The 23,391-nt window shown below is 44.6% G+C and overlaps 1 protein-coding gene across 2 annotated transcripts in view; it reads left to right on the forward strand.

Annotated features, from left to right (window-relative positions):
- R3HDM4 (R3H domain containing 4) overlaps positions 1–23,391 on the forward strand; it is a 240,082-nt gene that overhangs the window by 203,269 nt on the left and 13,422 nt on the right. For both annotated transcript variants that reach the window (XM_069217441.1, XM_069217440.1), the window contains one exon: positions 969–1,024. In XM_069217441.1, the coding sequence (XP_069073542.1) occupies positions 969–1,024 (56 nt within the window). The remainder of the gene's footprint in view (positions 1–968; positions 1,025–23,391) is intronic.

A 23,391-nucleotide genomic window follows, 5' to 3' on the forward strand; every position in this document is an offset into this window, starting at 1 on the left:
CAATGTTTATGACTTTGATGAGGATACCCCTGGAAGAGAACTAGGATTTACAGGTAAGTAACTTATCCGAGTGTACCACTTGAAAGAGCTTCTGGGGAGGGACTTTGGGGGTCATTCTGAGTCTGGCGGGCGGCGGAGGCCGCCCGCCAGACTTCCCCCCCTCCAAAATACCGCTCCGCGGTCGAAAGACCGCTGAGGGTATTTTGGCTTTTGCACTGGGCTGGCGGGCGACCACCAAAAGGCCGCCCGCCAGCCCAGTGCAAAAGAGCCTTCCCACGAGGACTCCGGCTCAGAATTGAGCCGGCGGAGTGGGAAGGTGCGATGGGTGCAGTGGCACCCGTCGCGTATTTCAGTGTCTGCAATGCAGACACTGAAATACAATGTGGGGCCCTCTTACGGGGGCCCGACGACAACCCATACCGCCATCCTGTTCCTGGCGGGAGAACCGCCAGGAACAGGATGGCGGTATGGGCTGTCAGAATCCCCCATGGCGGCGCAGCAAGCTGCGCCGCCATGGGGGATTCCCAGGGCAGCGGAAAACCGGCGGGAGACCGCCGGTTTTCCACTTCTGACCGCGGCAAAACCGCCGCGGTCAGAATGCCCTGCGGGGCACCGTCAGCCTGTTGGCGGTGCTCCCGCCGACCCTGGCCCCGGCGGTAAGGAACCGCCGGGGTCAGAATCAGGCCCTTTGTCCTTCTGAGAGACGTGGGTGGACTGTACACTGGAGAGGGCACTGGAAACTATCTTCCTGGGGAACTTGCTCAGTGTTGAGGGCATGGAAAGCTGCAGTGCTCAGTTCTGAATCTTGAAACGTTCTTAACTTCAGTGATCTGGACCTCGTGTCCACCAATGCGCAGAGGGAGTTACACATATACTGTATGCACAGGCATTTGTAGGACATTGTCCACAGACTTCTTGTCACACTGATATCCTGGTCTTGTTCTAACGTGCAGTATTTCCTCTTCTAGCTACGAGCGCCTGCTGCTTCATGCTGTCTGCCAGTACATGGACCTCGCCTCTGCTAGTAAGATGTTGTATACCTGTTTTACCTGACCCCTACCTTTTTTATCCTGAACTTGACCCTAAACACTTATGTCAGCTGCTCTCCTTCTAAACTGTCCTCCACGAAGTTCTACCATCTTTCATAAACTCATCCTCTCCTCGCTTAACTCTGTGCCCTCTCCTCTAAACATAAGCCCCCTCCCCTCTTGCAACTCAACACTGTCCTATTATACCTTAACCAGGCACAATGGAATATGTGAATCTGCGACTGCTCGTTTTTCACATAGTTATGGATTTGCCACACTTAACATAATCCTTCATCCGCTGCATAATTTGCAGATTTTAACAAAAAATATTGTTTCAACCTTCAAATTAATGTAGTGTCAGTGGAAAAAAGCGGCCACCTGTGTTGCAGTGCCGTGGCAGGCTTTTTGTTGTGCACAGACGGGTCACCTTTCATTTGCTAATTGCTGTATTTTGGTGTTAAAGTTACATCAGTGGTGTGACACCTTTTCTCATACAGCTCTGATATCTGTAAAACTGACAAATAAGTGAAGCAATAAGGCTTATTAATGTGCTGCATTATACCATGTAACTTGCTATTTCTTGTTGCGTAATTTACTCAACTCTGGGAACAAAACTCTCTTTTCCTTTTACTTAATTCCAGTGGCCCAGCCTGCAAAGCACTGTCCTCCTGACATGACCTCCCTCTTCACCAAATATAATATCCTTGACCTACGGACCTGACCCGTTCATCCGGATCTTATCCCGGCTCCTCTATCCCACTGACTCCGGCTCCTCTCCTCTTTATCGAAGTGCCTTTCTCTCCTCCTTACCCATAAGTCTTTATTCACCTGCACCACAACTTTCTCCTCCTGATTCCTACCCTCTCTCTTCTGATCTAAACGCCCTTTCTTCTCCCACCCTGATCCCTCTCTCCTCCTGGTATGAACTTTGTCCTCCTAACTTCAGCAACCTTTCTCTCCCTGGTGCATTTGTCCCCTCTTCTCCTGCCCAGAACCCCTCTCTCCTTCTGCCACCAAACATCCTCTCTACTCCCACCACAAAACTCCCTTATCTTCTGCCCCAAACCTCCTCCCCTCCTGGCCTAATCCTTTCTACTTAGGCTTATTTCTCCTTCTGACACAGGCTACTGCCCTCTGCTGACCTTGTCCTTTCTCCTATTGGGCTGCCCCTTTATACTCCAAAGCCAGACTCCTCTTTGCTGTTGGTCCTGATTCCCTTACTCCTGCTGACTTTATCGGCCCTCTCCTCCTCTTTCCCCTCCCTCCAGCTGACTCTTTCCCCTTTCGTACAGACTCCAGTCCCTTTTCTTCCTGACTCAGATGTCTCCTACCTTTTGGCCATTTTCACCTCTTGATGCAATCCTCATCTCCTGACCTACACCATTATCTCATTATCATGCCCCCTCTCTCGACCCAACTTTCACCCCTGACCCACACCTCTCTCTTTTCCTAACCCTCTTCTTCTATCCCCCCCAAATCTTAGTGGTTTGCCTCCTGACCCTTTCACACTTGCTTTTAAACCTCTCTCCTGCACCACACCTTCTTCAGTTATTCTGTCCCTTTTATTTCTGAGTTACATTGGTGCTTTCTTGTCTACTAACGGTGTATGTGTACGTTTTCTAATAGATCTACCTGCATGTATGGCACTGTTTTTTTACCTCTATGTATTTGTTTTGGTGTGCACCTGGCTGGTCCTGCCTCTGTGTGTGTGAGCGCGTGCACACAGCTGGTTCTTTGATGAATGTGACTGTCCGTGCTGCTCTGTAACTGTCAGTAAGTTTGTGACTGGTCCTCTCTGCTCTGTAACTGTCAGTAAGTTTGTGACTGGTCCTCTCTGCTCTGTATCTGTCAGTATGCTTATGACTAGTCCTCTGCAATGTATCTTTAGGAGTGAATGCGGCTGATCCTGTCATCCTTGTATCTGTCAGCATATAGGGCTTCTTCTCTCAGCTGAGTATGCAAGTGCTCCTCTCACCTTAGTATCTCTGTACATTCAACAGGCCCTGTTTACTCTGTAGCTGTTGGTGTCTATGCGGTTGGTAGCCTTGTTTGTGTCTAGTTGGATCTCATCTGAAGCAGTGTCAGCATGTGTGTGGCTCATCCTCTCATCTTTATCCGTTAGTATGTATATGGCCAGTCTCCTCACCTGTATGTGCAGCTGCTCCTCACAACTTTATAACTCTGTATGTGGTGGTCTTCTCATCTGTGTATGTGTCGGTATGTGTGGGATGAGGTTTGTCCCTGCTGTCTGTCAGTGTGTTTGTGGCTAGTTGTATCGACTCTGTAGCTGTCCTTGTGTATGTGGCTGGTCATCTTAAGTGTGGATGCGGTTGATCCTCATCTGAAAGCTTGTGAGGCTGATCCTTTGTATAGCTATTCATGTGTGTATGTGGCTGGTTTTAACTGTATTTGTGACTGTGTATTTGGCTGGTCCTCATGTCTGTGTAGAATCCAATGTTTCTGCAGCTATTGTTCTCTCCTACTCTTTATGTTGTCCTCATGTCTGTGTCTGTCAGTGTGCCTGTGGCTTGTTCTTTCATCTGTGTATATGCAGTGTGTGTGACTGGTCCTCTCACCTGTGTGTGTTTCAAAGTATAAATATGTTTGTCTGGTACTCTGTGCATATTGGTCTAGTTCAAATGCATGTCTGTTACTCTTTCTGTATTTTTCTTTAGTGTGGGGATGTTGAAGGTTCTCTTGTCTGTGTATCTTTGTAGGTGGCTTTTCTTGTGTCTGTATGTGTCAATGTGTATTTACAAAAGGGCCTTTCTTTGTTTCTGTGCCAAAGTGTGTGGGTGTGTGTGTGTGTGTGTGTGCACTTTTGTGGCAGGTCCTCTCTGTATGAATCTGGTTCTCATCTGCATGGATCTGGTTCTTATCTGTGTGTTTGTGTGTGCTGTACTCTCTATTTGTCAGGGTTGATTTGACTCTCCTCTTGCCAATGTATTTGCCATTGTGTGTAGTGCTCCTTGTGTGTGTGTGCATATGCGGATGGTCCACTCATCTGTATCTATAAGTGTGTCCGTTGTACCATGTGTGTGGCTGAAGCTGTATGCATTGTGTATGCATTTATGAATGTGCCTTTTTGTGTCTGGTTCTCACATGTAGGCCTTTCATTGGTCCATGTCTGTGTATCTCTGTATGTGACGAGTCCTGTTGTCTGTGTATGGACTATCTTTGGTCAGTATCCTGTCCTCTCACCTGTGTACTCTCCATGTTCGAGAAGGATCCTCATGTATAGGTATGGTTGTGTGTTTTTGTGGCTGGTTGTCTTTGCATGTATGTTTCTCCTTTTATCCATGTAGCTGTCATTGTGTTTAGTTGGTCCTCTTGTGTCTATTTGTGAGGGGCTAGATTGCTGTTTCCGTGAGAAGATCTTAGTACTGAAGGGTAAGAAAGCTCTATTAGTTGAGCACTAGGCCTTTGGTTTAAATTGCATCAGGCTGAGAAGAACCTTTCATCTCACCTAGGCTTTATACTACGAGTTCTACTGACCTGACTAATTGTATTACCTGGCTTCTGGAGTGTTACTAAGAACTGCGCGTTTTATTATTGAGTCCTTGTTAGTGAGTGTGTATCTGGCCAATTAATTAAATTGTAATTCTGTGTGAACGTGTGTATGCTGTAATTAAATAATTGGCCCTGCACAGGCAATCTTGGAATTAGTGCAGGAGGTTGTTCTAAAAGTGAGTGCTCTGTGGCATCAGCTTGTAAGTAGGGGTGTTCTGACATTCCAGGGATGGCATGTGGCCAGCAAGAAGAGTGAAATTGCTTGTGTTTTCAATTGTGTAGTGACCTGTGTTTGAATGCCTGTTGAAATGCCTGAAGAAAGTTGTCTGTGATGTTGTGGTTGACATCACAGTAGTTATGTTTTGAGTTAGGCGGTGGTGGGGGGGGTTGCTGTGATGTCATTTGTGTCAATATGTAGTCTGTGAGGCTGGGCAGGGCGAGAGATGTACATATTTTCAAGCAGGCTTTGGAGAAGAGCTGGCTGTGCAGCACTCTGGGATACTTTCTTTCAGGCCATAGATGCCTGAGGTCTGTGACCAGGTGGAGCATGTTCCCATTGAGAAGTCAACATGTGAGAAAAACAATACAGTTGTAAGAAATTGGGTTTCTGATTGTCTAGGGTAGGCACCTCAGCTAAGCAGGGACCACCATTCTAGTCAGGGTAAGGGAGCTACATACCCAAGATAAGTCCTGCTCACCCCCTTGGGTAGCTGGGCACGAGCAGTCAGACTTATTCCAGAGGCAATGTGTAAAGCATTTGCACAACACACGTGACACAATAAATACACCACAAAGGAAACACAACAACAAGTTATCTAAAAATAAACTGTATTGCATAAAACATCATTGGACCACACACAACATGTATCAGGAATTCCCTGCTTCACAAGCAGCTGTCAGAACATCACACAAGTTACTAGTACTCTGCGACAGCAAGCAGTAGTCAGGTAAACACATAGGTAATTACTATCCTTCAACACAAGCAATAGTCAGGTCATCGTTATCACCAAAAATGCACGTCATTATAAACACATTAGATGAATGGCAAAACATAATCATGAATGCAAAATTAATAAGCTACATCTCTGTATTGTATATATCATAAAACATTAGCCCCCTACTGCATGTGTTTTCACAAAACACTCCCTCCCAATGCATGTACTGTAGACCCTGAAATGTTACTTATTACAATACAGTCACAGGGCATAGTAAGTTTGTGCAGGTCATCGTACACAGCATAAAAGGATTGTGAGGTCATAAAATATATCAGGGAGATGCTGGCCGCTTTCAGTGCTCCTCTCATTACCTTCCTACAGAGGTTACAGCTAATTTTGTGCTTCAATTAGGAGTTATATAATGAGTAAAAGAAGGCACCGTACCCAGCAGAGGAGCTCCGGCGCTCCTATCACAGTAATTATGATAAAGAAAAGGCTCAGCAGAGATGGGACCTCGGTCGAGTGTTCCCTCCCGCCCTGCAAGCCATGGCCAGTACCAAGTATGTTGGGGAACACCCACCTCCATTAGTAGGAGCTGGGAGACCCCTCCCGAATTCCCCCCAGCCCCTCTGCAGGTATGGAGTGTCCCGCCTCCAGCTCTACACAGTGCCTCTCCCCCTGCTTCCAAGAGGTGGGAGGGACGCACACAACTCCGGCAACACAGGAGACTCCAACCGGTCCTCCCGCTCATACCTCACTACTGTGGCGTCTTCCTGGCAGTGAGCGGGCTCCTCAATGATTCCAGCCCAGGATGTGGCGGTGATCTCTTCCAGAAAGGGGCCTGCCGGTGCCCGGGGCACTAAGGAGAGCGCACTAGTCTGTGTTGACTCCCCAGGATCCTTGCAACTGCTCTACCTCAGAGAGGGGGGGCACAACACGATTTCACGGAGGCGCTTCCTTGCGCACAGGGTAATTACAAATACCCAGAACGCGCTCTTATCTCCAATAAACACCTGCCTCACATGCTGCTGCCCTTAGAGCACTCTCCACACTCTCCACAAGGGGCTACTCCACTTGTGCCACTCAGAAAACAGCACCAGCAAAGAAGAAATGCACCACCCAGCCCCTGGAGACAATATGTGGAGGGACACAGGGATGCAGGACCCAGCAAGCAGGCCAGCACGAGGGGTCAGAGTAAGCAGTTGCAGTCCTCTGTAACCTAGCAGGTCACAGGTCAGCACAACAGCAAATCATTACCCAGGGCAGTCCTTGACGAGTCATTCCAGCAGCATCCAGTGTCCAGTTTATTAGTCCATTTAGTGTCCAAAAATGTAGGGGACAATCCCTTGTACTAATACTCATTTTGCCTAGCTTCCACAAAGGAGGGGAGAAGGTTACAACCAGCACCAACTGGTTCCAGGAATGCCCCCTTTCTCCTCCAGCCTTGGCTCCAGACATCAGTAGGGGGTAAACAGGCCCTTTGTGTGAGGCCAGGGCACAGCCTTTACTGATGCATGTCAGTACCCACCCAGAGGAAGCCCGCTCCGCTGTTGTCTTTGTTTAAGCATCACGCAGACCCTCCTCCCGTCTGCTGTTTTCATAAATGTATTTCTCCGATGAGGCAGACAGGTGCTAACAGGCAAGCAGATGCTGTGGCAGGCTTCTCCTGTCAAAGATCATGGAGCACTTTTATGCAAAGGTTTTTCTCTGTTCAGCAGAAAATTGCACCCCTGACCAGAGAAGGATGACTCCGTTTTTTTTTTTTTTTGGGAGGGGGGGAGTACTTTTCGTCTATAACAAGAGCTGTTCTTTAGGTTCGTTCCTCCACCCGGATGGGATATGGTTTTGTACCTTGGAAAGCCTTGGTATGCATATTTTTGTGTGATGTACTGCATCTTTGTGCGCTCACACCTTGGAGAAACATATATACTCCAGTATTGGATCTTCATCTATTCACCTGCTTGTCCATCACCTGTTGCATTGCTGTAAAAAATGCAGCAGGTACCTGGACACTTATCAGGATGTGCTCAGCCATGACGTTGACACGAAAGATAATCATAAGTCTCTGGTTGAGCCTCATAGTCTTCAACGTATCCTCATCAATTTCATCGCCTTCAAATTCTGGCAAATAGCAAACTTCAAACTGCATACAAAGCACCTTGGTCGCTGCATTCATCCTCCACCTCTGAGTCCAGAATTTGCTCTGGAAGGTTTTTCTGTCACTTGAATAGGTGAAAAAGTGACTGGCATTTAAAATACAGTCTGCAACGTTTTGATCATCGATGGAGTCATAGTTGATGGAGGTGACATTGTAGGCAAAGACATTCTTGGTGTTGACGATCTCAGCGTCAACTGAGCTGTCATCATTGATGGTCTGGTCGGCAGCAGTGTCTACGTCAATGACTGAGAATACATCCATAGAGGCTGGAAATCAGTCAGAGGCTACAGCGACTTATTTTTTGTCTTTTTTTGTGCAGGCTGTATTTTTTTGTAGAACCTCGATTCATTTTGCATGAAGAGGTGGCTGCAGATTTTCAGGAAAATTTGTAGGTTTCCTTTTTTGGTTTCCTTTTTTGTTTCACCTATTTGGAGGAGCCCTTTTCAATGACTCTTCTCCAGAAGAGGGGGATGCCCTTTGGAAGGGGGGTATTTTTGTTGTTTAACTGATTAAGGACCAACCTTCTCTTTCTGTACTTCAGGGTTTTAGTTGGAAGGGTCCTACAAATGTTACAGCTTGAAGGCTTTTGTACTGTATAAAGGCAATAAATAACATTGCTCACATGAGTCATCAGTGTACATTTTCTTCTGACCACAAGATGAACAGGACTGGAAAAGAGATTTCTCCAGTATTGTGGTTTCTTTAATCTGTCGTTGAAGTGGGAGTCCCATGGTATCATAGTAAGCAGTATACATCAGTATAATATGCTTGAAAGGGAGTGTAAGATTCAACTTAATAACCTATCCATGTCTTTTTCAAGAAAGGACCAAAGTTGAACAATGACCAGTCAGGCGACAGCACCCTTAGAGCACTCCCAACAGGAGCATCTTCCCTCATATTTTCACTGCATTTCCTGTGTGCGGGAGTCCTTTTGAGTTCTGCTCAGTTTTTCAATATTTGGTGATTTCCAAATTATTTTTCTGTTCCAGCATGTCAGACCTGGTAAAGAAAGGACTCTTCAGACTTTGTGCCACCTGTGGTAAGAAAAGGGCCTATTTGGAAGATCTTCATAAGGAATGTATAGATTTCCTTTATCCATCCCACAAGGCGAGAGACTGCAGGATATGCAGAACTTTTGCTTAAAAAAAACCCCAAGGACCTTGAGGGAAGACTTTTTTTTTTTATGGTTACAGAAGCTTAAGACCAAGGCTGTCGGAGTTTCTGAGGAAGAAAGTAGTGAGTGTTCCATCGCCTCACAAACTTCCCGAAAGAGGGAATGGTCTCACCATGACTCCCCTCATCAAAGCAAAAAATCCTTGAAAAAGACCCACCGTGGATCTATTGAAGGCTCCTCCCATGAGGAAATACAAAAAAGGGCGTCCTCAGATTCTACATCTGGGCCCTTCCATTAAAACCTAGATCCTCATCTGAGGCAGTCTAAAAAAAAAACTTTAAAAAAAACGAATCTAAACTGTCTGTAAAAACATCATTGATGGCACCAAAGACGTCAAAACCATTGTCATCAGAAGCCAGAAGTGAGGTTTCCATGACTAGAAGCCTCACAACTATTTCACCATTGTTAACCATTCGTTGTCAATGACATCAGTGGTTTCAACAGCGACAAAGACTACACCGTCTCGTCAACGACCACACCGTCGATGAGATCCATCGCATTGACAACAGTAATGTTGACAAAAACTGTGCCAACACAGTTGATGACCACATCAGTACCACCGTCGACGACTACCTCGTCGACAATGCAGCCATCTGAAAAGTCCTCCTCATTGTCGGCGAAATCCAAGCACAAGAAGCGCCAATTTTACTGTTGCCCACACTGTTGATGCTACCGTTGATGACCTCGTTCACAACAGTTTTCCTCAAAGTATTCATCCTGAATACACATCACCTGCTGACGTGTCCCCACTTCCACCCAGTTACTTAATGGATGTTCAGGAGTAGGACGACGATCGAGGGATGTTTGGAGTAGCTCACAGCCCCTCTGTATCGGGATGAAGAGTAAGAACATGGTTATTATGAGCCTGTTTACTAAAGTCATCACTGTGTGGAGCAGTATCATCCTTATGCTCCTCCTCCATCAGCAACAAGCATGGTCCAGGTTCCAGCTACATTGGTGCAAGACCTGTAAAGCATGCTTAAACAATATGACAAGCGCTTTCCAACATCACATAAAGCGCAAATCACCTGCAGTAGTAACTACACCTGCACCTATATCACCAGAACATCTGCCCCCTCCACCTACCCCAAGAATGACTTACCTATCCCGCATTGCCATTCCTCCGCAAGAAGATCCTTCCTCAACAGATAATGATGGTGAGGGGGATACGGAAGAAGACAAAATAACAGACATTCACACCATCACAAATGCATGGGATGAATACCTCATTACTTCACCTCCATCACAACCAGTGGATTCTCCACCAGGAGATATTGGTGGTTTTCACATGCTAATGGAGAGAGGGAGCAAGCATTTCCTATCCTCATTACTATTAAACAACCTGTTTTCTATATGATTTCAAGGATCAATCCAGAAAGACATTTGGAGCAATACCGATTGTAGGCTATATATGGGAGTAAGGAGTAAAAATCTTGAAAACACTAGGGACCGTCACTGCCATTTTTCTAAAATAGAAAATACAAAGCAACAGAGGACTCAACTGCCTGTATGATCAGACATCCAAGACCTGATTTAATCAATTCTCAAGCTGCATAACACAGGTTTAAAAATCCTTCCACCCTAGTCACTTCTCCGCCTGACAAGAAGGGCAGGAGACTAGACAAAATTGGTAAAAGATGGACGCAAACTCTCTTGCCAGTCTGGGATGATATGATCAACAAATGTGGTCAGACATTGCCTGCCAGATGACAAGAAAACCGAAGTTATTCACATTTTACTGGACAGTTGGCGGGATCTGCTGTACTTCAGCACCAAGATTGGCTTTAGGCCACGTTGTTCCGCCCAGAAGTGCAGGCAAAAATACTTGATATGCCCTTCAAAGGTGATTCTTTATTTGGGAAACACATTGTTGATGCTCTGCAGACCATAAAAGTGGACACAGAAACCGCTCGATCCCTTGGAACTCTCCAGTTCCGAAGGAGCCCTTTTGTGGTGTGCATGGTTGCAGATCTTACTCGTACTGTGCAGGATACCAGAGATACCAACCACAATCTTACCAGCCGTACTTTCAGCCCACTTATCAACATCCCCATCGAGCACCACTGTCAGCAATCTATTCTAAACAACAACCAAGGAGGAGACAGGCTACTCCGGCCAGGGATACCACTAAGAAGCAGTGTCAACCTCAATGTATCGGCTACACTCCCTACTCATCCTTCGGTGGGTGCCAGAATTTCCCAGTACTTATATCACTGGAGCAAAATAACTAGGGACAAATGGGTTCTAGAGCTTGTCAAACATGGCCATAATCTGGAGTTTACTCAAATTTCACCTCAGACTCCACCAACAAAAGTCCTCCCTTCTCACCTTCATCTTCTTCGCAAGGAGGTTTTGGTCATGTTGTCAAAGGGGGCCATAGAACAGGTTCTGCATTCCCAAAAAAGAAGGGGATTTTACTACTGTATTTTCCTCGTGAGGAAAAAATCAGGGAACTAGCGTCCCATTCTCGACCTCCAGAAGTTCAACAAGTATCTAAAGAAACAATTATTCCTTATAGTTTCCCTCCAGGAAATTCTCCACTTTCTCGACCACAGGGATTTTTGTACAAGCCTTGATCTCCAGAATGCCTATTTGCACATTCCCAGCTATCGGGAATTCCTTTGATTTACAGTAGCTGGTACTCATTACCAGTTTAAAGTCCTTCCTTTTGGTCTCCTATCCGCTCCCCAGATATTTACGAAATGTCTTGCCCAAGTGGCGGCCCACCTGTGACAACAAGACATTCAAGTTTTTCCTTACCTCAACAAATGGCTGATAAAAGCTCCATCTTTCCAACGGGTGTCGAGAGATACTTCTAAGTGTCTTCACCTCTTTCAAACCTTAGGGCTCACAGTCAATTTTCAGAAGTCTCTCCTTTCGCCTTTGATAAGAATAGCCTTTCTGGGAGAAACTCTAGACCCACTACTCGACAAGGCATTCTTGTCTGCAGACAGATAACAGAAACTCTCAATTTTGGCCCACTCCCTTTCAAAAAGAAACAATGCTTCAGTTGGCCTGACCACATCTCTAATAGGTCAGATGTCTTCTGCCATTCTCCTAGTACCTCATGCTCATCTCAAAATGCAACCGTTCCAAGAGCAGTTGGGCCACAGCAGCTCCAGTCAGAAGGGCAATTCAACAACCTCATACAGATCACACCTGTTGTGAAAGCAGCTTTTCCTTGGTGGACAAGCTCCAAAGGGAGGACTGACATTCCTTCCTCCCATTTCGGAATACATCATTACAACAGATGCTTTTCTAGAAGGATTGAGAGCTCGTTTGGACCAGTCTCCAAGCCCATCATAGCAAGATGGATTTCATCAACCATTCAGTTCTTTCATTCCAAGGCTGGCATGCAGGACAGAAGACTAAAGTGCACTCTACAAGAGCAGTTTCCATAAGAGCGGCTTTATTTGCTGGGGTGTCCATCGAAAATATATGCTGTGCTGCAAACCTAGAAGATCAGGCACACTTTCACCCAGCACTATTGTCTGGATGTAGCACAGTCCACTGATATAGCTGGGGGTCAAGTGGTACTTCTGCATCTATTCCGATAGGGTGCTCCTGTTACCATATAATGTATAATGTTGTACCCATCATCCACTGTCCTAATCATGTGTATTTTATTGCTGATGTTTTGCACTGCTAACTATTCTGATTCAAGCATGTGAATCTATGAAAGATACTTCATTGGAGAAAGAATATGTTACTTACCTGTAACTCCTGTTCTCCAGTATTGGTATCTTTTATATATTCACATGCAACCCACCATCCCCCACCTTAGAGGCTCTCCTTATTGGCCAGTGAGGTCTGTCCCACTAGTGCTTGAAAAATCTGAGTGAAGATGTCTCTTGGGAGTGTTAAAAGGGTGCTGTCATCTGATTGGTCATTGTTCAACTTTGGTTCTTTTTTAAAAAGGACATGGTAAGCTATTAAGCTTTATCTTGCATTCCCTTTACAGCCTGTTTTACTAATATATACTGCTTACTATGATATATTGGGACTCCCATTTCGACAACGGGGAATGATTCAAGCATGTGAATCTATGAAAGATACCAATACTGGAGAACAGGCGTTACAGGTAAGTAACAAATTCTTTCTTCTGTCGGCCATGATGGCTTTTGGAGACAGTTGATGATAAATGAAGAGTCTTCCTGGTCCAAAATAAAATAAAAGTTTCCCTAAAAACAAGTTCCATTAAGGTGAAAGCTAAAGATGGAGCTAATGCAGTCACAGGGTAAACCAGAAAGATCACAGAAGTTAGAGCGGAGCGCTGCCCAAGGATTCCCACACACAAGAAGTGCAGTAGAAATCTTAAGTGTGGTAGCCTCTAGGAGGAATAGGAAAGCTGGCACTTTCACCTAATTGGCTGAAGTTCGGGTTGCTTCAAATGAGGTGGAAGTGCTACTAAAAACAGTTGTTGAGGCCTATGGTCATTTTAACACTATATACTGCTATATTAATGTTACTGGGGGTCTTCAGCCTAACAATGGGGAATGATTCAAGCATGTACATATATGAAATATACCAATGCTGGAGTTACAGGTAAGGAATTATTTTTGTGGGATTGGCGAGCCTGTTTACCCTTTCCCAGTTGCTTAATGTAAGTAACGTACTGCAGCAACTGTCCTGTGGGACATTCCACCTGGTAGTGCGCGGGAGTGTGACTGGCCATGATTTCTAAGAGTCATCAATAGTGACTGTCCTTAATGTTTTCAGAAATCTAATCTCCAAAGTCATTTTGGCACCTTAACTTTGTGCATTTTGAGTAGTTTAATGAAGAGGGTCAAGAAGCTGTAATGCTTTGTTTATGGCTAACTGCACTGAGGTGCCACAAACATTTCCTGGAGGTTCTCTGTTTTTCTCAGTAGGTGTATACCTGTGCCACCAGCTTTTTTCACCAAGGTTACAACATAATCTATTCCACTTTAGGAAGAATTTACAAAAACATCTTTTTCCCTGTGTTTTTTTCATAACTTGTGGTGTTATTTAGAGTCAGTACTATCCTCTCATTGGAAGTATTCCACTGCCTGTTGCGTCTGCCAGCGCCTGAGAGCATCTAGTTATTTTTATTTTCCGCCAAGGAGCTTGGCGACAGGAGAACCCCAGTGACAGCCTGTGTATGCTGTATTATTGTTTTAAGTACATTTTCAGTTTAGCAGCGATACTGGGAAAAAAGGTGCAGTATCAAAGAAGGAAAAATATCTGTTGCCTATATGATAATTTAACACATCCATTGGTGCGGCTATGGTAACCTGCACTTTTCTTATAGTATGGATGGGGTCAGTGTCACCATGCTGTTTCTTCTACTCCCTGGGTGTACTTGTGTAATCTCTTTCGCAGCACCCACAGGGTCTGTTATTCATTGATTGCTCTCTCTTGGCATGAAAGGAGAATAACAGAGCAACAGTGTGTAACTAGTGGCGTTTTTAAGTGACAAGCAGTGTCTGTTTTTGTATAGATCTGTGTTGAGCATTTGTTTAATTTTTCAGACTGTGCATTTATTTCATGTAAAACAATCTGCTGAGTTTGAGGGACAGAACTTTTAATTCCAGGTTTTTCTGTATAGTGTTTTACCACACTGGAATACTGATAAAAACTATCCACGTAGTAGCAACATAAAACAAGGCACACTGAAGCCACTCGCAAATACCAATTAGTTCATGCCTCTCTATATATCTTGCAATCTCAAACGTTTGTAATAACATAGTAGTACAGTTTAATGTAGGACAGATAACTTGAAGAGTAATTTTAAAGCAGTATCAGTCCTTGTGAAAAACATCTTGTGACTGTGGTAGCAGATGGCTTGCTTTTGAATCGGATTCATCAGCGCATCCTTGGAGCGGTGAGAAAATCCAATAGTCCAGGTTCTTGTCTGCCAAAGGTAGGAGTGACCCCATCTGGTCGCCATGATCCCACCGACAATGGATATTCTAAGCAGATAAAGCCCTCCAGAAGGAGCCCTCAAGAGGAAAATCCCTGAAGGGAAAAACTTTTGATGGTGATTGGAAACTCAAAGCGGCCTGATGAGGAAGGAAGAAGACCAGGGCTGCAGCAAGACTTAGAAGGTGCAGATAAGGTCAGCGGAGTGCCAAGAACCAGGAAATAGAAAGGTTCATAAGGGAAGCAACAGGAGCGAGGAGACGCCAGCAGGAGCGAGGAAACACCAGCATGAGCAAGGGGTGTTGAGGGTGTTGCAATGCAAGGAGAAAGACAGTTCTGCTCCTTATATATCCAAAATCAGGAAATGACAAAGAGCAAGAAGTGAGGCTGCCATTATGGATTTGGAAATGCTGGCAAGAATACATGATAGAGCCTCCATGGTGGATTGGGTAAGTAGAAGTCCTTCCCTAGGATCTTGGAAGAAGAAACTACAGAGAGCAAGAATATAGCGTCCAAGGAGAGGAATGCCACCAGTCCACCTCCAAGCAAGGTGAAGAATCGTCCTCAATGGCCCCTTGCAGGCTCTAGGTAAGAGTCTAGGGTGTCCTGCTCTATAATGTGAGACTCCAGAAGGCAGTGGAGGGAGTCACGAGAAGTGCTGCGACCTGCTGCGTGACATTGTGAGAGTCTCTAAGAGAGGGTTTGCCTTTCCACCTTTGCTCATTTTGAGCTCTGGTCTCTTGCAGCCTCGCTCTCTTGTCTCAGTCTCTGCCCTTGTCTCTCCAGACCTTACCTCTTCCTTTTTCATTCCTGCATTTATTTAATAGAACATATGATTTTAGATTTTGTGTGTGTGTGCGCCAACCCGAGGCATCCAGGGGAGGCGGGGCTAAAATAGTAACATAGGTAGAAAAGTGGTAAAACCTATCTATAACTGAGAGGTGCAAGGACATCTGCAAAGAAAAGAAATGCCCGTGGCAGAAGCTGTGGAAGACCTGAGGCTTGGGATGGAATTAGAGATAGTGAAATCTGTGCAAAAGTGAAAAAAGCGAGGGTGCTTGGTGCAAGGCATGGATCTAAGAGATGTGAGTTAGTATGGGAGCTACTGCTTGTAGTGAGAGATTTGGGGGGGGGTGAGAGGAGCTGGGGGCTGTCAGATTAGGATGCGAGAAAGTAAAGTGTTGAAAACTGGAAGAAGTGTGCAGACCTAAGTAGTAAGGTGGGATAGGGCACATTAGTATAGTTGGTAAGAGCTGCTCAGAATGTGCGAGGAGCAGAGAGGTGTGGTGTTAGGATAGGCGTGAAAGGAGGTAGTTGGTTGTGGTGGAGTTATGAAGATCAGTGAAGTTTAATGGAGGATGGAATTAAGAACAGATGAGCGAGATCTGTGCAGGAACTAACGAGTTTCATGAGAAATTAGAAGGGACAAGCGGCTTAAAGCATGTTAGACTTTGAAAATACATTGATATAGTAGTTCAATTTGCCCATGATACACAACTTTACTTGAAAGTCTTCTCGGCTTTAGACGTGCAATGCCTCAAACATTGCTTGCACATCATCTGGACTTGGATGTCCAGTGCCTACCAGAAGCTCACCCCAACCAAGACAGAATTCCTGTTATTTGCCAAGAACAGCGAACAAGATTCAGTACAAATGTGGCTCTATGGCCTGAAAGGGGACTGGTTCGAACTCCAACTCTCACCCGATGCCAAATCACTTGGATTCACACTGTGTGTCAATGTCTTCATCAAGGAACACATTGGTAAAGATACAGACTGGCTAGTACCAGCTGACTCTTCTAAAGAAAGTCAAATGGTTTCTTCAAGAAAGCAACCTTCGATTTGCTGTTCAAGCCCTCTTACTTTTGCATCAGGATAGCGACAGTGGTAACGCCGTACTCTATAGCCTCCACATGTGCACCCTTTCCAGGCATCCTACACATTGCAGCACGTCACCCGGGGCCTGACGAAATATGATCACATCACCCTCATTCTGATGGAATTCTATTGGCTGTCCTTGCCGGTCCGCACCATCTTCAAAACCAGCTGTGTCCATTTGCAAAGTCATCTTGACCAGCATTCCCTTTTATCTTGCAGTCAAGCTCCCCATCTCTGGTGGTTACTGGTACATCCACAGCAACGAACTGCAGACTAAGAAGCCTAAAGAAAAGAAAATGAAAATAACGGGCCTTCTCCTTCTATACACACAGGATCTGGAACAAAATTCTTTTATCTGTCAGGACCCCCATCTTCGATCCCCCAAATAACAATTTAGGAAAGAGTTGACGAGTCGCCTTTTTTTTTTTTTTTTTTTTAAGGTACATCACAGTGCATTAACTGTACATTTATACCCCAACTTCCTCTCCTATCATCCGTTGACTTTGTCTTTGACCATGTACAGGTTGCCGCTGCCTTATGGCTAGGTTTGCGCTATAAAATTACTATAAACATTTGTTTGTAAATAAAAAGAGGTGCACATAAAGGATTATACAATAATGGTGGACATAATAAGATATGAAAAACAAAAAAATAATGGTTTTAAGACCGAACCCCTTGCAGGCTGAGTATTGGAGTGGATGTACAAATTACAGTTGGAAGTCTGGGTGGATGCGTCCGGGGTATGATGGGAGTCAGGACAGTGAGCTGTGAAGAACTAAGGTGCTTGGTTGGGATTGGGAAGTAGATGCTGGTGTGTAGCAGCTGTTAGAGAAATCATCTTACACAGTGACCGCTGTAAAGGAGGTCTGTGGTGTGTGAGACTAAAGACCGGCATGAGAGATGTGGATAAGGCATGAGGTGCTTAGGAGTATTGGAGGAAGGTGAAAGTAATTACGGATGATGCGAGTCATAGAATGACATTTGGAGGAAAAGAGGAAGTACCAAGAGTGAGAGCTGGGGAGGAGGTGAAAAGAGGGCTTTGTAGGAAGCACAGCTCATGAGTGCTGTGACGGTAAGCTGAGGTGTGGACGGAGAGTGTTAGGTTGACACATTTCTTACCACAATAATACCCATATCTGATCCGCTCAGCCTTCAACTCGTGTCTGCTTGACTATTATCACTATCCGCAATGTCTGACCTTTTCCAGGAAGACTTATCAACAGTGAAAAATTTGACACAACGGGCAAGACGAGCAGATGCTTGTGATCTACCTCTGAGGGATTCAGAAAAGCAAAAGAGGGGTTCCCTCCACATCTTCTGGACTAGTGTCTCAGAGCACAATTACAGCGGGATGTCCTAAAAGAGAATACACTGTGTCTGTCTCAAGCCATTCCAGTTTGATGTCGAGAGCCACAACTTAAACAATAGGTGTACCTGATCTCGCCAACGCTTGCATCTATTTCTCTTTAAGTCCTTCACACTTTAAATTTCATCATACCTATGTTAGCTTGGTCAGGCATAATTGAACTGTCTAGGCGATGTTTCTAATTTCTTTGACAGTCAAAGCTTAACAGGTCCCTCCTGCAGAAGTATAACTACCTGAACAGGTTCTCCTTTTTACCTGATTATCCACCACTCTTTTGTGATCACAATTCTGTGATTGTATCTCTAGCTTAGAGATCTCATGCTACTGCACCTCCCCCACAATACTATGTGCATTCTGCAGCACATCACCAGTGTCAATTAAGGCTGCAAGCACCGCTGGCTGAAGAGGGGCTGGCTGCCTTTCAAGAGATTTTCTATTAAGCTGTGTTGGTCTCTAATCAGATTGTCAGCGTGACAGCAGACTAAATATGGAGTCGTGGACTGTACTCCATGCTGCTGTCCCTGAGAGTATTCCTAGCTGTGCCTCATAAGCCTACAACCACAGGCTCAATGATGCGTCCATTCCACTCAAGGGGAACGTTTTGTTAGGCTGTCAACTTGACTAAGAAATAACGTATTTGGTGAATTAAGTGGAAACCTGAGATGAGAGAGTACAGAAAACACCAAAAGAGTTCAGATGAAAAGCTCTTCTAACTGAGGGCTCAAGCACCTTCTTAGCCCCAGTAGTAACCGCCTCAGCAGCAAAGATACCTATAAAAGCAGCGGCACCAGAACACAGGAGGATGACCACCTTCTGCACATGAAGAGAAACCTCTGGATAGGAGAAGATCTTCCCTTCACAGGATCTATATTATTTGTGAAATTAATCAGACCTAATTGCCAGCAATATGACATAATGGGATACTGTACGTAGTTCCTCAAAGGGGCATTGTCAGCTTTCCAGCCTGTAAATGCTACAGTCTGTCTATACTCTGTCCCGGTTTCCGATCATTTTTCTTTCAAATACAAAATAAAAGAAGGGGTTCTGAAAGTACTTAAGTTCTGTTAAAAGTGTCTGAAATATTCATGGGATATGCTACCAAAGGTGGTATTTTTTTTTTTATAAACAAATGTTCTTTTGTTAAGAATACCTTTAAATGTGCGTCTGCTTTGAAACTGCTCTGGAGGCTGGCGGTGCTGGAGAACTAGGACTGCATATAAGTAGCTTTTCCTTCTGTATAATAAGTTGTAGGCCCCGGTCCCTGAGAAAGAAAGAGCGAGCACCGTGTGTGTTCCCTCTGATTGTGGCCATTTTCTGCAGAAGGACCTCTGTTGAACTGTAAATGGGGCAGGAACATGTGGTTGTCAGAAAATGGCCCTTGGACATAAAAGAAAAGCTCAGCGCACATCACCTACCGCACAGGTAGCAAGTTTTGCAAACGAAGTGTAGTGGAGGCCGAAGAGGCGATTAATGCCACAAAATGTGATTAACTGCTTTCTAAATCCTTTTAAAATCTTACCATGACCGGCGGGGGGAGAGACACATTGCACTGGATTAGTAGCGTGGCGGTCGCCTGAGTCAGCATGATAAATGAGCCATCGGCGCTGCAACTCGAACATAATAGGAAGCGTTGTGACAGACAAGATTTTTTGCAGTGGAGGAACTCGGATCCATGTAAGGGTGACCAACCTTCAGTGCCCCACACGACACTGGATCAAATATAGCCATCGTTGTTGTTCGAGGATTCAGTTTGAGGTTACTATTCAAAGCCATCCAAGTAGTAACGCCCTTAAGGAATCTTGCAAACCTATCAGAAGGTGATGCCTCTGGACCAGTAGCCACATCATAACCTAGTGGCATGTACAACGTAGTAAAATATACTAACACTGGGTGAGTTTGACGAGACGCAGTGATAAATATTATATAAAGATGAGGCAGACTTGAGTGGGGCACAGAGGAAAGAAACTGAGACTGAAAATAGTTGAGTGAAAAAGTCACCAGCTGGGGAGGCACATTGATGTAAATTTAAAGACGTAAATGTTTACAATTTGAAGATTATTCCTTAAAGAAGATATGCCTCTGACCGACAAAGTTTGCTTTTTTTTATTTTTATTAAAAGCAGTTTAATGTCATAAATTAAAGGTACGCATGATAAAAAACTCTACTTCAACCTCCCACAAAAAGCTGGCAATGGTTGACCCTTAACATTAGTCTACATTTATATGAATGCTGGCACTGCCCTTAAAAGTTTCCAGGAGCCTCCCTGTACACAAATGCAAAGAAGGGCCTTTTAAGAAGTTCACGTTCCCCACTGCATGATCAACGAACCATGAGCTGAATCAGCTCATTATAGGCTGCCAGCTGTCAAATTCAGTCTTTTCTACTAGTATAACATTTCTTTTTCACGTTTTACCACTATGGACATCACCTCGACTGCCTTTTAAGTGACTATGCTGGACCGTTTCACAAATTTGCCTCATGTGGTGGCAAGATAAGCGCAACTTATTTACAATTTTATTTTATGACAAAAATTGAAACATTTATAAGACAATCATAATTGCATGTTATAAAATCATTTCTAAAATGAAAATGTCTGCTTAGGTTCGACAGCACTTCGTTTGGAGCGAGGCCTGTTCTTAAGTTACTTTAATTCAAAGGTTTTTGAGGTAGACTTTAAATTGCAGCCTATGTTTAATTAACAGTACAATGCCCTGCATCTTCCACACAGTGACAGGTTGTGTTTTGAAACAGTACCCCAGCATCTCACATCTAATCCCGTGTCAAGAATGCCATCTTTTGCTAAGATCTATGTATGAGCTACATTTCTGAGCAGCGGGTGTTGATGCAAATACTTATGCTGCTTCCAGTGAATTGATGTGATTTTGTCCTCTCTTGTTATACTTTGACCACAAGCGCTGCTTAAATGACCATTCGGGCTCCCCTGCTGGTTGTGTCGTAGGCAGACACCTGTCATGATCTATGACTGATGTAGCGCCTTTCACTTTATCTAGTGTTGTATTTATATTTTGGCAGCTGTGTAGTGCTTTGGTCAGATATCCAATCGATCCACGAAAGCGCAGATGGCTGCTTTGAAGGGTGGGCTGTACTGTTCATTGGAGAGATCCATGCATGCATTGATTGCGAAGGAGGGTGTTTACTAGTCAGTCTCTTTGTCTCTTAGCCAAAGGAAAGTTTTTCATTATTTGCAGGGTGCAAGGTTGTCTCCCCCCCCCCCAGTTCACATACTTATCCATTTACATTTAAATGCCAACAAGTTGGCTCACAATGCCTTGATTAGTGTTTTCTCGGCATAAGCATCCACTCAGTGTTCCACTTACGTATACATAATTTGTGGGTTACCTTTCATGCTTTGTTCACGCCAGCAGTTTGTTCCCGGTCTTGGCCTGCTCCATGCTTCGTCTTACTTTTTGCACACTCGGCTGACGACTGCTTCTCATAGAGGTTCCTTGTGAGAATACTCTGCCTCCGCCTGTGCAGTAGTCAGACCCCTCTGTGTATAGAACATTATGAACTCTACAATGGACGTGAACCACTTGACTGGAACTGAATATAGGCATCTGCCCAGCATTTATTATTGAGTTCTTCCTGGATCGCCAAACAGACCTTCATTCATAGATTCACCCCACTTGACTCAGAATACTGAACCAAAAAATGGCCAGCACATCAGAATTGTTAACGTTCTTCCAGCGTTGAACAGGCTTCACAAGATTAGGATGGCTCCTCTTCTGTTGCTGAAAATACTTGAACCATTTAATCACTATTAGTTGTTTTCATTGTTACTGGGTGGCAACAGCTCGGGCATCTCATGAACAACACCTTCGGCCTTCACTGGAACAGCAAAGCACGTATAACTTTTTGATCATGGGAAAACCATCTCACTTGATCACTTGAGCCATAAGGGTTGCCCAAACATCCTGTGTAGAAGAAGATGGACTTCATTAGGTTTCGCCTGCATAGCATTTGCACTGTACTTGCAAAATGTCTTGTAAAGAAAAATACATTTTATAAGGGGCTTAGAGCCCGCCTGTTACTTAACTTTACTTACAATTGGTTGGCTCTCACGTCACTCAAGTTTCTTTGCTTCCTACTGGTCGGTGCATCCTCCTTGCCTGTGGCTTCCTCCTGGGCTTCAGTCTTCGTCTTTGCCATATAGCATGGACCAAGTATTTCTTCCTCTGGCGAGTGCCATTCCATTGGCCGCTGGCTCCATCAGGTACACATTTTTTTTTTTTTTTTTACATTTACAAAAAAGCTCTATGATGCAGTCATTGCTGGCCGTACCATAGCGCTTTGTTTTTATTTACTTTGAGACTTGTTGCACAACAGCCTGCTCTGAGCAACGTCTTTTAATAAAAAACATTGACAACACCGATAGGTCTAGCATAGGCTAAACCTAATGGCTTAGCCAGTGCTTGTTGATCTTGATGCAGTGTTTGCTGATAAGAACGTCCTTGACATTGAAGTATGTTTAGCCATCAAAGACTGTGAAAGCAATCATGACAGCAATGACCTTAGTCTTATGCAAGTCTCACTGCTATATCTAGTTCCTGGTCTTCTGCAGCTGTCAGTGGAGGTTTCCTTAACAGTCCTTAAGAGCTACAGTATTGAGACTACATAAAGTTGTAAATGTCTGCACCAGTACACTTGTTTTCAAAAGAGAATCCCCAGCATGCTGCCTAATCGATTCAGCTATCTGAAAATGTACCACACTCTGCATCTTCGGAACCACCTTTAAAAAATAAAAACGAGAACATAGCATGATTCTTTGAGCAACAAAGCATTTCAAAAGAGCAAATTTTAGAGCCATTTGCAGCTGCTTTGACTGTGCTTCTTGGATCCTCTGGAAAAATGTATGGACCACCTTCCAAGAGATTGCAAAGAAAGCTTCTGATGGATACTTCTGACTGTAGATGCCCCACCGTGTGAATATTTCCCAGGAGTCAGACTGGATCTGGAAACTTTAAAGCAGGACTTCTCCTGCATACCTGTAGGTTGGTGTTGTGCGGCTCCATGCAGACATCGTTCCACTCTGTAAGTGATTAGCCCAGCCACATGTAAATTCCACCTATTTGACTGACACCAGTTACGTTCTTTCTATGCCTTCAGCCTCTAATCCGGGGGATATCCTTGGTCTATGAGACCTTAACATTTATTTAGAAAATTGCTACTGTGCAAGGTTACATGTCGCTCTCTAAGACAAAAGGATTCAAACAATGTAGCAACTGTCACAAACCGATGCCTTTGACGGACCTTCATGAAGTGTCTTTGGTGCTTGTGCTCAGAGCACAAGCCTAGGTCCTGTGATAACTTTGTTCAGATCAACCCAAAGACCATACAGGACTGCAAGGCACAAGAAGACTCCACAACAAAGTTGAAAGGAAGGTCCCATTTCAGCTGCAGATCATTGGCGTGGTCGAAGCCTTGGTTAAGTCCAAGAAA

This window comes from Pleurodeles waltl, chromosome 12 (assembly GCF_031143425.1).
Source record: "Pleurodeles waltl isolate 20211129_DDA chromosome 12, aPleWal1.hap1.20221129, whole genome shotgun sequence".
In the NCBI taxonomy this organism is placed as follows: domain Eukaryota; kingdom Metazoa; phylum Chordata; class Amphibia; order Caudata; family Salamandridae; genus Pleurodeles; species Pleurodeles waltl.